This window comes from Protopterus annectens, chromosome 5.part0, assembly GCF_019279795.1.
Source record: "Protopterus annectens isolate FY-2018-M chromosome 5.part0, PAN1.0, whole genome shotgun sequence".
Taxonomy (NCBI): Eukaryota; Metazoa; Chordata; order Ceratodontiformes; family Protopteridae; genus Protopterus; species Protopterus annectens.
In genome coordinates this window covers 604720632-604736394 of record NC_056735.1, presented here as the reverse complement: position 1 = coordinate 604736394, position 15763 = coordinate 604720632, and the positions used below count along the sequence as shown (strand labels likewise).

The 15763-nt window shown below is 36.2% G+C and overlaps 2 protein-coding genes across 4 annotated transcripts in view; one reads left to right on the top strand and one right to left on the bottom strand.

Moving 5' to 3' along the window:
- Positions 1-5299, bottom strand: part of STS (steroid sulfatase) — a 1313520-nt gene extending 1308221 nt beyond the window's left edge. The window contains exon 1 of one of the 3 annotated variants that reach the window (XM_044072458.1): positions 4447-5299. Coding sequence is in view for 1 of the 3 variants with exons in the window: in XM_044072455.1 (XP_043928390.1) it covers positions 3772-3819 (48 nt within the window). In the remaining 2 variants the exon portion in view is untranslated. Of the gene's footprint in view, positions 1-890; positions 1029-3771; positions 4083-4446 lie in introns of those variants that run through there. The other 2 variants (XM_044072455.1, XM_044072456.1) reach the window with 2 other exon arrangements.
- Positions 4825-15763, top strand: part of LOC122802175 (pseudouridine 5'-phosphatase) — a 769412-nt gene continuing 758473 nt past the window's right edge. Inside the window, exon 1 of the mRNA XM_044071846.1 lies at positions 4825-4890. The gene's annotated coding sequence lies outside the window, so the exon portion shown is untranslated. The remainder of the gene's footprint in view (positions 4891-15763) is intronic.

The window sequence follows — 15763 nt, the reverse complement described above, 5'->3', positions numbered from 1 at the left end:
GTTATGAACTACTTTGTTATCAACAACATGGTTTTAGAAATCACCTTTGACACACAAATCACATTACTATCAGCTACTGATTTAATTTACACTAGCATTATCTAAGGAACTCATCACTGTTGGTATCTTTGTTGACATAACTTATGCCTTAGAGACAGTCAATTGCAGCCTTATACTTGAAAAACTACAGAAACTAATTATTTATCGAAAACACCTTAATTTGGTTCAAAACTACTTAAAAGACAAATCCTATCAAATTTACTCAAATAACCAACTGTCTGAAAAATGCATTTTTAACACTGAAGTCCCATAAGGTTCTGCCTTCGGCCCTCTTCTATTCTTATTATTCATTAATGATATAACCCTAGATTTACCCAACAAAAATATAGTTACATATGCAGAAGATATACTGCTACTAGAAATCAGAAAATAAAAAAAACACCACTCCTCAAAAGATCACACAATTTATATTCATAAACCTGTATAACTGGCTCCATACAAACAAGGTTAATGCTTTCATACCTCTCAACCTCTTAAAGCAAGATATCTGGACAAAGCCATTAATAAAAGTGGGACAAAGGCCCAAAAATAGGGGTAATTTTTAAATATTGCTCTTACAAACTTAGAAGGTTAATAGAATAACAGATTTTGCATTAGCATATGTAAAGGGTATGAAGTCTGAAACTCAAATATATTATTTTCTAACTTCAGTCTTTAATGATTTGGCACTAATTTACCAGAAAACACACAATTTTATGAAAAACAGGCCAAAAATATAAGGCAAAAATCTTGACATTCTGCGAAAATCTGTACAGCCAAGAGGTATGCATGCTTTAACTCAGACTCTAGACTCTAAAAGGGGAACAATTTCAAATGTCACATAAAAATACCTTTTGAAGTAATTCTTGATCCGCTTCTAAACTTTAATTTACACACAGGCAATATTACATCCAAAGACATAGATAAGATGAAACTATGCTATCAAATTTCACACCTACTCACTCCAGCTGCATGAACGGCAATGGATAAATGTGTTGATTCCCAAAATAGAATATGCTCTTCCCCTGATCATCTCCGCCCATTCAGCTCATAATACTCCAAAGAAAATCCAGATAGCTGAAAATAAAATACCTAGATTTGCTATCCTTGCTGACCTAAACTGTGATCATTGCAACCTATATGGAAAGGAACATTGGCTACCTTTCTACTAAGTACAAATAAAAAATAGAGTCTCTCTTTCTCTGATCTGGTGCTCCTTGCCCAAGGAGCAAGCCATGTTTCTACACATTCTTTGCTCCTCAATTTAATTAGAAAAAAAGAAAATACAAAAAAAAAATGTTTACTAACTTTAACAACTGTAGCAAACCATGTGTTATATTTAAATGTGACAAGTGACTTGCTAGAATTACACTACACAAGAAGCACAGTGACCTGACTGCAAAAGCAGTAACAGAATTAATTTCTGTAATGCTGGTACACAAATTAATGGTTGTACTGCATTACTGATGGATCTCTCCTGATTTGTTCCAGCTGTTTGACTGAAGAGTATGAGTAAAATAGCTGGTTATCAAATTGTAAAATACAATAAAAGAAAAAAACATGCAGAAGGATACTGCAGTAATTTCACATTTAACTGTCTCACCACTGGCAGCAGACCATACATACACTTGGTGAACATTTCATAACTAGAGTCTGGGTTTTCTCCATTTAACCTGTCTTTCATTAGAACTGTATATCTGTGGAACATTTGCCAGTTAAAATCTCTATCCAGTCTTCCTAATTTGTTTGAAAAAACATGTTTCATGGAAAACTGTAATTTTTTTTGCCAAAGTGATGTTAGGATCCCTCCTTTCATAAACAGTAATTTAGGCATGTGAATAGATATGGCAACCAGAATGGATGTCAAGAGCTGCAATTTATTAAAAGTACTAAAGTGTAACACGAGAATCCTGAAAGCATAAACTTGACTATTTAGGGGAAAAGAAGGATAAATGACCAATGGAACTTAACGAGATCCAATGACTCAAGTCAAGTCCACAAACCATCTTACACAACAGCAAATACAGAAAGCATACTTTACTGTACTAGTAATTTCCTCAGCGATATTGTACTTGAGGGCCTCACCAGATGTGCAGTAGCAAGCCCCGCCCAAAACCCACCCCCGTGCTATTTCGTAATTGGGCACTAATGAATATGCATTCCCTCAATGGTGACACTAGCATATGTTTCTAGTATGTAGAATCTAGTGTTCATATCCATAACATCCAATAAACCAATATAGTTTATATAGCTATGTTGTTTGATACTTTATATTGTGCGATGTTACTGATAGTTCTAATTCTTAGACTGATAGTGCTGACTTTATTGTTTCTCTGAGTAAAATATCGCCATAAATTTCTAAGTTTAAGAGCAATATTTAAAAAAAATTGCCCTTATTTTGGATGGCTATTGTCCCACTTTTATTTATGGCTTTGTCCAGATTTCTTGCTCTAAAAGGTTGAGCAGTATATGTGTGTCATTATTTATTGACTTTAACCCTCAACGGTTTGCAGAAAACTACCAGTGTTATGAGGAAAATACCAAAAATAGGTGGAAATCTGGACAGCTGAGAAGTACGAGTCCACTACGAAAACACATGGGAAGGTGCAGTGACTATGACAAGTCAGCACAATAGGGGTTGCTATCCATGTTCCAAGAAAGTGTTACAACTTTTGAAGTAATGTCTTTTTCTGTCAGCATTTTTTATACATCGTAGCAAATGTCACAAAAGTATTGAGTGCAACTTTGTGCTCACTTTTATAAAACTAGGAACAAGCGTGAAGGGGGCAGACTTATTTCTAGGAACATGGACGATGATCATCATTTGTATTTAGTTTGCATGTGTAGCAGTTGTGGATTTAATGCACATATGATTATTAACCTTAATCTGTAAGAGGAGAAACTAGGGCTGTCAGCTGATTAGAATGCCATGTCAATCACTGGTCATTACATACGCAGACCTGGTCGTCAGTTGTTCGCGACACACCCACTTCTGCATGAAATGCAAGGTGAGGCCTTCAAGTAAATATCGCTGCAGTGCCATCCATTCCTCTCAACTGTCCAGATTTTTGCATCATATTTTTGGTCTGCTCCTCATAAAATTTGTGTTTTTTTCTGGGAAGATCATTCAGGACTGAAGTCACTAAATAATGACAGACATTTGAGTTTCAGACTCCATATCTTTCAGAAAATGCATGCCAATGCAAAGCCTATTATTAGAGCAACAGTCTACATCTATAAGACCAATATCTAAAAGCTGTTCCTATTCTTGGACCTTCACACTTCATTATTTTCCCTTTGTCCAGATTTCTTGTGATAAGAGGTCACCTGCTACTCTTTTCAAATGCCAATCCTGATTTGGGCAACAGTGGTGTGTGTGTGTGTGAAAATATGATCTAAGTTAATATTAGAGTGAGACTCAATATGAAGCATCTTAACATAAAAGATAACTAAATTTCTACAAGAAAGAGTTAATATTTCAGTAGTAATAATAAAATAAAATGTCTTCTGCATTGGTGGGGCTTATGGCTTGTGATGAGTTTCACATTGCAAAAGGAAATGTGATCTTTATGCATCTGAAAAGGGAGCAACCACAACCCACAAATATTAAAGTGCTTAAATATGTGAAAATTTTAAAATTAATAATATACTCTTAAAGGGATGCTTGATTTGGAATTATATGAAGAAAACATGCTGCAGTAGTTATTCAACTAAATTAAACAACCTACCTACCTTTAAAAACAAACTAGAAACCAAAGCCATGGGTGGTACAGATTGCATTTCTCAAAGTCAAGCGTAGGGAGTCGAAAGCCGAAATAGTAACAGGAAAATACCCTAATCGATGGTCGACACCTTTTAAAATATTATTTATACTGTTAATCTTGAAACCTTACAAAATACAATGGGTTGATGAAATGTGCATTCTGTAGGTCTAATCTATGGCATTACTTCCCGATTGCAGTTTCTACTTAAAAGTTTAGTAACCGGCAGGTTGTAATGAAAGTAGGACAGAGGTTAAAAGAACGTGGTTAGCAAACAAATGCATATTCTCCTTTTGCAACAGTAGGTTGCCGTAGCATGTTTTGAGGCGGAGACAAATAGCTGCGGCAGGCTTGTTCAAAAGTCCTCTGATGCTGAGGAATTCTATAGATTGTTTTGGACTGCAACTGAATGTTGTTTACAGGGCTGATCAATGCAGTAACGTTATTTAACCAAAGAAAATGTGTTCGTTTGCACAGTGACTAGTTTTTATTTTAAGCATTTTTTTAACTCTTGCATTACGACTATTGTCGTGAATCATATAATCCTCTAAATAAACTGTAATAAGCATTGATGAACATATTGCGTTTTTCAAAACATTTATTAAAGCACAAATTAATAACTATTAACGAGTCAACGTTAACTCACGTTAAAAGAATGTTTTACAAATGCTGAGAAAGTAGGGCCAACTCCCAGGTACTGCACCCTGGAGTCATTTGAACTGTTTCGTCGCCCTCACGGATTTTGCCATCACTGTTTCTGATATTGAGAAACTTTTAAAGTTATATGAGAAATAGGTAACAACATCTTAGTGAATCATATGAATCAAAAATGTTGGTACCATAATCTTGCCCTTCCAACACGCATTTGTTTATACGTAAGAATTGAAAATCCTGGTTTAGATTTTAGTCGTCCCCCTACTTGCTGGCTGTCATAACCGGTGGCTTTACAGTTGCAGCATTTACTTCCTTGTTTCTAGCGTGGATATAAAGCAATTTGATCTTATAATTATAAATCGAATATTTACTGCTTCACTGATGCCTTTCCAACCTGTCTCCCACGTTATTTTTGATATGGACGGCCTTCTGTTAGGTTTGTGTTTCGAATGTATAACTTATATTTCGTGTTTAGTTTTCATGCGGTTGATGGTTGTATATTATGAAAATAACGTGGTTTTCTTTTGTTTCAATATGCTTGAAAGCTGCTGCCTTTCCTCTTAGTATTACACACTTAAAATATTTTAAAGCAGGAACTGTCCGTTTTAATACACATCCTGTATTATGAGGTCATAGTTGAGGAGTGGTTTGACCTGTACGTGCAGAGTACAGCTCTTGGCTTCTCTGGTTTTGTAGTGTCCCAGATCTTCGCTTTGTAATTTTGATGAGTGTGTCAAAAAAAAAAAAAGGAGGACAGCAATCAGTCTGTAATGCCAAACAGTTTCATAGTTATTATTCAGAAAATGCATGTTGATGTAGAACCCTTTGGTTGATTAACTAAATTAGAGTAATACTTAAAAACTGTCTCTGATTTTTGCACGTTGGTATCCTTCATTATTTTGGATTTGTTTCCGTACCTCTTAACTGTCCAGCATTTCACAGAATGTCTAGATTATTGCTCCTCATTTTTGGTCTGTTCATCATAAAATCAATGTTTATCTGGCAAATTATTGAGAACTGAAGTCCTTCGGTAATAATAGACTTTAGAATTTTAGACTTAACGTAATTCAGAAAATGAATGTCATTGCAAAGCTTATTATTGTAGGAAATTACCAAGTTTATAAGAGAGACATTTAAAATTCCCATTTGGGGGCCTTTGGCTTTGCATAAAAAATCTTGCACTAAGAGGTTGAGAGGCAAGTTTGTCCCTTAATTATTGACTAATCAGTAAACGATAAATGAAAACTCCAGCCAAGATAGAAATTCCACTGAGTGACCTCTCAAACCTCTGTTTTTTTTTTTTTTGCTGATTGTTTTTTCTGTGTAACCTTCGCACTATTTGTTTTAGTTTGTTAGTTGGGATATTTTGCAGTCACTCTAATGGTAATGGACATCAGCTGGGTTTTTATGCTTAGTCAACCACTCTGCTTGTGCTGTGCTGATGAGGTTATAACAAGGCTGAAATATGCATATCTACAGCTAGTGGTGTTTGGTTTTATTGGCCTGAAATTGTCCATTGAAAAGACTTAAAGTAATAAGTCATGGGCATTCAGAATTGCCATATCACTAAAGCACCTGATCATTTGCATATATCCCATGTGCCTCTGATACCAGAGGTTTGAGAGGTCACTCAGTGGACGTTCTAGCGTCCCTGGAGTTTTTGTTTAGTTTTTGCTGATTAGGTTTTCTGTGTGACCTCCTCACTCTGTGTTTTAGTTTGCTGTGATTTTTGAGCAAAGAAGTTAAGTATGAAATAATATTTGGGGGGGCAAGGCCCAAAAATAGGGACAGATTTTAAATACTGAGTCTATAAACTTTCTAATAGGATTTGTGGTAGCATGCATTTTCTAAAGTATATGAAGTCTGAAACTTAAGTGTATGTCATTATGCAGTGACTTCAGTCCTCCGTGATTTGCCAGAAGCCACACATTTTATGAGCAACAGACCAAAAATAGGAGGTGAAAATCTAGGTAGTTGAGAGGTTTGCTCACGAGCACCAAATGACCTCTCATATATGAGATTGTGCAGTCTTTGGTGCTTTTTCTGGGAAAGGACATTGCCCTCATCCTGCACTCACATATGCCTTCCATTTTCAGGTCACTAGGGGCATTCCACATAATATGAATATACAGTTTTACAAAAACAATACACCAAGAGTAGAGGTTAAATAGCTGCAGATGTGTATTTATTTCAGCTATCCCGGTTTAAATGTAGTTGTCACTGGCATTCTGTAAGTAAATCAGCAAATCAATATTCCAAACAGTTTGTGCACCAGGCAGTATGCTAAGGAAAATTCCCAGCTTCCCCTAAACAAAGCAGATTGCATATTGATATCCACTCCTGTTATTCCCCTTATCGCCCAATTCTCAAGACTCATCCTGGGCTGCCTTGCAGTTTGTAGAGAGAGGCTCACTAAGGAGGTCATATCCCCTCACCCCACACACACACACATCTCTAGGCAGTATCCACCTTAGTGAGGATCTGACTCATCCATATCCTCTTCCCTTTAACAGTAATTTTAGGCATTCCTGTCTTCCACCCCAAAAAGGTGAAGGGATTATCTCTCTTTTTTCCTAACCACATCTTGTAAGGGTGCCTGCCATAATGATGCCATTAAGGACTTGGTGTGTATGTATATCCTCAGGTTAAAAAGTGAATGCCATCCTTATGGTGCAACCGTCTTTATTTTGATTTTATATATGAATTAGTTATGTTTGTGTTTCTACAGACCATCACTCTAGTCTCATGATAAAGCAGGCTCTACTTTGCTTTTACATATGAATTAGCTACATGTATGCTTGCTTAGACTATCAGTTTGTTATCCATGACTTTAAAAAAAACTTTCAAAGGACTAGTCTCCAATAAAATGTTCCAGAAACCAAAGATTACAAGCAGATCTCTGTTGAAACATTACATGAAATAAGAAAATATCTTAAATCTCCCCAGTTACACAAGACTATTATCGACACTTTCCCCCACGTGACAAACCATTACATCAAGTAACTATCTGCTCTTCCACTTCAGAGCTTTTATAAAAAATGCAAGTAAAGAAGCTTCTACAAAAACTACAAACATACTATAATCTTTGCTTACATATAGTCTGTCTATTAATACTCAGGCTCGATAAAGACAATATGCAAACCACTAACCCACATGTTTAATCTCTCATTTACTTCCTGAATTAGACCACAGCCATTTAAATGTAAAGTAATGCACCCTCTTCCAAATGTCTCCTCTCCAACGAATGCATATGATTACAATTTTATAGCCAAACTTCCTTCCTAGCAAAGATTTTTGAAAAGCTAATCTACATACAGATGCTTGAATATATCTGTAAATACGACAATATCATTACTCAGTATGATTTTGGTTTAAAGTTCAGTACCCTTACTGCAGTCTACTACCTCAAAAACAAAATGTGTAGTAACATCAAAAGTACCTGCTTGTAGGTACAGTGTTGGTCGACATCAAATGAGTCTTTTGAGTCAATAAACCAGCGCACTTTTGCAACTCTTCTAATTCTGTTGCTTCTTCCCTGAAGTATGCTGTTGATTTAAGGACTTCACCAATATATCCGTTCCTGTCAACTAGGGATATTAAACTTGGGGCCCACAAGGTGCTGTACTTGGGCCCTTACTCTTTTCATTATTTATTAATGCCCTTCTCCATTAACTGCAATCCTAAATTGTTTACTGCACACTGGCAATTTAGTATGACAGACAAATTAACCTAGCTGTTCAAAAATGTGTCCTGTCTTTGGAAATGACTACCTAACAAAAACAAGTTTTGGTTAATGCTTACAAATTTTCAGTAATGCTTTTGAGAACCACACAAGGAACAGCAGAAAGTGGCCCATTCCTTTAGTTGATCCCTACCAGCAATACATAGCTGAGATTGTGCAACAAAAATACCTAGGATTAACCATCATTCAAGATTTCTCCCTTCTTAAACATGGTGGCTCACACACTGCAAATTCCCCGGGCTCAACTGTCAAAGTCTCTCACACTGTCTAACCTTTGCCCTTAGTGTGTGTCCTGGCATAACTTCCTGAGTTCTCGATAGTGGATAATTGTGGTTATTCCTAAAAAGCTGGGCAAGAACTATGTGAGTAAGTTGCTTTTGAGGTATAGACCTAAATTACAGATAAAATGGATCTTAATGTAGCCTCTTGATTTATCTTCAGCAGTGGCAGTTCTGCAGTGTGGGATGTGATATACAGTGACAAGAACAGTACAACATCATTGAAATTCATAGTTTGGGACTTGTAGGCATGGCAGAGTATGAAATTATTTTTGGTTTGTGGTGGCGAGAAACAGTGGGAGCCCCAGTCTATGAAGATAATTGAGAAGCTCAAATTAATTGATTTTTGGTTTGTGGTGGTTGGATGTGCTGGATAAATACACTGTGGCATTTGTGTATACATTAAAACTACACGTTTACGAATTATGCTAAGTCCAAGGTAAACGTTTTATTTATTTTTTTTTTGTCATGATGACTGGCTGGACTGGATAAATAAGCTGTGACAGCTTGTGTGTAAAAAAAAAAAAAAAATTTTTCTTTAAGAATTGTGAAGAAGTTCCAAGGTAGACAATTTACAAAGTTGCTTAAATATTTTTCTTGACACAGTATTGTAGTAGAATTGTACTGTCTTACACTGAATAGCAATCATAAGCTATATTAATTGCAACTTATTTCACAGTTGGCATGTTGTCAAAATTAAATCCTGTGTTGTACACTGTTCCTCTGTGTCAAAAAGTTTACAAACTATTGTAATAGCTTATATAATTTTTTTGTATGAATGTATGTTTAGGAGGTGATTACTACAGTAATACTGTGCCAACATGATGTACATAAAACAACATATGAAATCTTGAACACCATAGCTGGGATACATACTGTGTGGAATGAAAACATTGTTAGTAAATAATATGTACAAAAATGCATTGAAATAACAAAGTTCACATTTTTTGGAAAGAATAAAGCTGTAAATAATACATGCCAAACAAGTATTTTCAAATTATAATGTTTTTTGTCTGGGTTTTTGGGTTTTATTTGTAAGTATATTTATGTTCGCATTAATGACTTGTGCAACTGGAAGTGGAAGAATGTGAGTTACAGCTTCTCTGAATATGTAGGATGAAGTTTTTCTTTCTTGTTAATTGGGGTGGAGCACTTATTCACATGGATGTATTCAAGCTGTGCCCTGGTGTGAAAAAAGCAAACAAATTTAAAAGAAAATGTGTAGTGCATAAATGTATTGCATGAGGTCTTGAACTGTATAAAAGTTTGTGGTAGAATAACTCAACAAATAAACAAAGACCCCCCCCCCAATGGAGGCAGTATTTTTGACAATTAGTCAATGGTTCTCAGAGACTGCGGTGGTGGTGCTGCGGTAGCGTTGTCGCCTCACAGTTAGACGTTGCCCGTTCGATTCTCAGAGCATCTTCTGTGTGGTGACATGCGTGAACGGGCGTTCCTTCGTTGAAGGTTGTGCGTTAGGCCTGGCAAGCCATCATGTAAAACTCTAGTGCCAATCATTAGCGGACTGGAGTTCCGCTGTGGCGACCCCTAACCAGGAAAAGCCGAAAGACACAAGCAAAGTCAATGGCTCTCAGAAGAGTAATAGTAATTGAGAAATTCAGCTAGATGGCAATATGTTTGAGAGTAGAGGTGGTAATAGAAGAAATGAGAAGATGCGAGGAAAGATTTTGTTTTTGGTCTCTGGTTAACTGAGTATAAGAGGAGAGTTGGAGTCTGACAAGTGTTAGTAAGTGAAAAAGGAATTCTTCCAGAATACAGACTTGAGCAACTTGGAAAGAAAGATAATCCTGCATTTGGTCTTATAATATGTCATCATTGAAGATGGTGATATTTGGCTGATTTTGAAGTGTCAGAGATTTTCTAAAGTGGTGGTAGTGTGCTTTTATTCCTCGTGTGATAGGGCCTAGGATTGAGAAGATGCAGGAGCTTGACTTGGTTGTGATCAAAGCTTATAGGTTCACTCCCTCACATGAATTTGCTAGCTACATAGAAGAATGTATTTTTGGTTAAGCAGTTTGAAACGGAGGGTGGTGAGGTGGTGAGGAGGAGAATGTCTATCTCTTTTGGATGTGAAGACAGTAAGCCCCAAATTGCTGAGCAGTGATGCTTGGACATGAGAGTTGTGGTGATGAACTGTCAGGTTTTGTTGCTGGTAATTTGTAAAGGTTTGAGATTTTTCTTTGAGGTTGAAGCTATGAGTGGAAGCCCGTATTCAAGTTCTGTTAGTAGAATGCCTTGTTCCTATGGCTTTTTTCCAAGCAGGGATAATAAGTGGGAGATCTCCAATGCCCATAAAAGGGTTTGATGTATTTCAACGTTTATGTGTAGTTGGAAGTTCAGGTTCTAATAATGACAGAGGCCCAAGTATTTTAATGAATAAGTAGTTTCTAGGGGAATTTGTATATTTCTGTTAGTCCCAAAAATCATCTCATCGGTTTAATGTGGATTAAGAAGTAGTTTTCTTGAAATAAGCCATGAGAATAAACTTTGCGTTTGCATGCAGAAATCATATGCAGATTATGGAGATGTATATAATTTTTTGTGTGTGTATATGGTTCCCCTTCACAAGATCGAATGGATGGAAGCTCGAAATTCATAATCTCGACACCAGAATCTCGAACTTCCATTCACTCGAAATTGTGAATGGGAGCCTTAGGTTTAAAAAAATTAAAAGTTATCTTACCTTATTGCAGGGAGCCAAGTCCCCTGTACCCTAGCAGTTTAAATGACTGCACTATAGTGGAGGAATGGAAAATCTTCCATTTTGCGCTTGCACGTATAGCGCGGAATTGGAGATTTCCCTTTCCTTCACTATAGTGTGATCTCGGAGTAGGTATATTTAAGTAGGGAGGTTTGGGGGGGGTGCAGGGGGATGAAGCCCTCCCTGCAAAAACATTTGAAAGGTGTTACTTTTTTTTTTTGTCCCTTTCAAATGTTCGAGTTTCTCTAAATTCGAGATTCTGGTTTAGAGTTTATGACTTACCAGTTTAGAGACCTTCATTCATATGAAGGGGAACTGAGTATGTGTGTGTGTGTGTGTGTGTGTGTGTGTGTGTGTATGTATGTATATATATATATATATATATATATATATATATATATATATATATATATAATTAGTATATGTATGTGTGCACGTGCGCAGAAAGTGAAATATGGGTTTATACATTATAGCATGTTTAATTTGAACTGTTTGTGTGCTTTTGCCTAACCTTACATGCTGATCTAAGTTTTGCATTTCTTATTTTACATGACTGTTCTGTTAACAGTTTCATGTAGACTAAAAAGTCTACATCTTAGCATTATTCTGAAAAGGGGAAAAAAATCATGGTAAATTACTGGCAGTTATGTTTTTCCTGCAGGGGAGTAGATTTGATTCGAGGTGCCAGTTATATTTGGGGCTGTGGGCATACTAATCAATGTTATCACTACCAAGCCTTGAACCTGGGATCCTGTGCACTACAATCACAGCAACATACCTCTACACCATCTGAGCACTTAAGTAATATGTGATTCTAAAGCTAGGCCTTTGAGCGTCTTTGTGATGTGTAACTTAATGAGGTACCTCAGAGGTCTTCTGCTGGCTACAAACTGGGATCTGGGTTTGCTATGTTGTAACACTAAGAAATTACATAGCTGTTGCTCCACCTGAAATTAGGAAGTGGTACTGCAGGCATTATATGGTTGGTAACCCGAATGCTTGCAGTATTATTTCTGACAAATGTGGATTACGTCTCACGCAGAGAAGAAGTATGGAGGTGGCAGGAGAGGGGAGGACCATGCACATGTGCATTAGTGGTGTGTCAGGGTCATCTCCTTTGTGAATAGAGGAGGATTTTAAGAAATTTTTTTTAACAAAGTTAAATTGTGTTTTTGTACGGCAGCCCCACAGCATGTCATTCATACAAGCAGTATTAGGCCTCAATATAAGTAAATTTTACATGTCATGCTTGCACTTTTATGGACGACTTAAGATGATGCAGTAGAGACGCAGTAGTGATTCTGGGAAATACAGATCAGGTTTAGCAGAGTTCATCATCTGCCAGGAATAGGTAATGAGATTCATTTTACATATTAAAATTAATGCTGTTACTTGTTCCTGGAGTAGTGTATACTCCACTGACTTCCAGCTGTCTCCACCTGTATGATTTTATACTAGGGGCAGGGCTGAGATTTAGGTTTGGGATAGAGTTGCTAGAGACCAGAAGCCATCCACAGTGCTACTGTAGTTTTTTTTGGAATCTAGATCGTGGAGTGCCATGGCATGTGCAAGGTTTAGCAGTGCCCTTGATTGTGTTTTTAGTCCTGTGATTTGTTCCTTTTGGGTTACATTGCTGTTGTTTCATATGGACGTAATGCTTTGTTTTATGGTCTCTTCCTCATGATGTCAAGTCTACTAAAATGTGCATGTGCCATCTGCTGTCCTTGAAAAAGCATGTATACTGTGAAAAAATACATTTGCTAGTATTTTCTCAGTCACTGTGAAATAATGATCTTCATTCACTGACTGCTACGCAACACAAGTTGTTGTGCTTTTCCATTACCCGAGTTATATTTTGCAGTGTGGAGATATGAATTTGACTTCTTCCTAACAAAACTTCCAGCTGTATTGCGGTTACATGCTGCAGTATGCAAAAATATGAATATGCTCATGCCTGTGGAGTTAGGTTGTTGCAATATGCTGCTCCTGTATTTGCTGTATGGCATACTTGGATGAGCAAGTCAGTAAAGCCAGTCAGAAATATTTTGAATCATTTGTCTGTTAATTCCTAGGAAGAGGAAAAAAAACACACACAACATATCTTAGTACTTTTGGAGAATGAAGTGTAACTTTCTCACTCTCACATTAGAAAAAAAAAGATGCCACTTAGACCTTTTTGGAAGAAACAACCACAAATGTACATTTTTGTTTAATTAGGTCAGTTTAACCTTACTATTTTTTTTCATTTTCCTTTTTTTCTTTATTATTGAATCATCATTTGCATCCCATTTATCTGATTGCAGCAGAACTGATAGGAATTCAATGGACAAACCTAACTCCCAGACACTGTAATTAATTATTGGAATTATTTAATGGAATAAATTTACCAAGGTACCAGAGGTATTCATTGAAAAGTGACAAATAACATGCAGACTGCTAGACTGTTGATTTCTACAAGATATATATATTTTTGTGTATACATATACACATGTACACACACACTCACAAATATACATAACACATATTTAATGACTGGGGTGTTAAAATGCATTGACACCTTTAATAAATATATATTTATATGTGTGTGTGTGTGTGTGTGTGTGTGTGTGTGTGTGTGTGTGTATGTATGTATATGTATATATATATATATATATATATATATATATATATATAATATAGTATACCAGCAAAAAAACACGAAATGCACAAAGTAAAATCAGAAGAACATGTCACACTCTTAGCTGGATGATGTTCTTTATTTAGCGCTTTTGTCAGTTAATAAAACAATGACTTCTTCCACCTTATATACTACCATGTGTTTAATAAATTAAGTCAATTAACTTTCTCTCCAAAAACATTTTTAAAACATTTTTAAAGCCATACCCCCTTTTAAATTGTTACTGATGTTAAGTTTCATAACAAAAAATACAAAACCCTATAGTGTGCATATATGCACACATTCCTTAAAATCAATTCATATAAAATATATATACTTTGCCACAATTATTAAAAAAGATTAATTAAAAAACTAAGTGAATAATCAAACAAGATATGAGACAGTAACCAATGAATAACCAATATATACTTAAAATATACATGTTGTTCTATTATTATTTCAAATGGTAATCTGATTTTAACTTGAGGTAACTAGATAAAGAAACTACCTCATTTAATCCAGGGGGGTTCGTGGCATTAACCCTTAGTTGCCACATCATTTCCTTGAACTCTAAGAATAGGTCATTTGGTCACCCCCCCCCCCATTGTATTCTAGATGTTCAAGTATTGTAAATTTAAAATAATACTCTGAAAATTTAGTAATATGCTTAGCAAGGGCGTTGTTGACGTTCCCCTTCCCAATGTCATACATATGCTGATATATCCACAATCTGAAGGAGTTGTTTGTCTTTCCAATGTAGAATCTATTGCAGATTTGACATAGTGCAATATGGACTACATTTTTAGTACCACAGTTATTTGTATGTGTTGATTTCACTATACTATACCATACCCAGGAATATTTACTCTGTCACTCTCTAGGATAAATTTACACTGCGAACAATGTTCACGTTTCCTGGTGTGCCCACTAGTGTAAGATCCTACCCTCACCTTGTTCCTTTCTAACATCTTCTTATATAAGACTGATGTCTTTTTTGTACACTACTAGTGGTTTACTACCCAATGCATTACCTATTTGTTCATCATGTTGTAGGATAAACCAATTCTTAAAAAGGACGTCCCTAAATGGGGAATACTGTGGGGTATATGTCAGGATCATAGCTTTCTTATACACATCATAGTTACTGTCACTACCATCCATGACTGCACTTTGTGTACCACCTCCATTGCCAAGACCCAACAATGGATAAAAATGTCCTGATATTCTTTTTTGAGTGACTTCTTCCAATATAGGTTTCACAAATCCCTGCGGGTATCCCCTTTTTTCCAACATATCCAACAATTTGTCTCTCTCTTCATAAGATGTATCTAACTCACTAACCATTTTTGCAAGCCTTACACCTTGCTCTTTGACTAGTGACCTTTTTTGATTCAAGGGGTGACGGCTATTAAAATGGAGTACAGTGTTAAGAGTACGTTGGTTTCCTATAAATAGTAGATGTGTACTTTTTTTATTTCTTTTTTCTTGATCTGAATGTCTAAGTAACTAATACTCTCTGTGTTCATCTCCATAGTAAATCATAAGAAGGAGGTGCTAGTATTCAAATAAGAAAAAAATTCATACAGTTCACCTTCACTACCTCCCCACAGAATAAGTATATCATCCAGGTATCTGCCATAAAATGCACACCTCCTATACCCATCAAAGGGGAACACCTTGGTCAACTCCCATTGGGCCAAAACAATCTTTGCAAAGACGGGGGCACAAACTGCCCCCATGGCAACCCCCATTGTTTGCTTAAATAATTGCCCTTCACAGAATGTAATTGTTTTCAAGGACCAACTCTATTAGTGTTAAGTATAAGTATTCTAGCGTGTGTATATTGTGAATTCTTACACAGATAATCATAAAACAGTTCTACTCCCTCAGAGTGCGGTATGACTGAAGAGG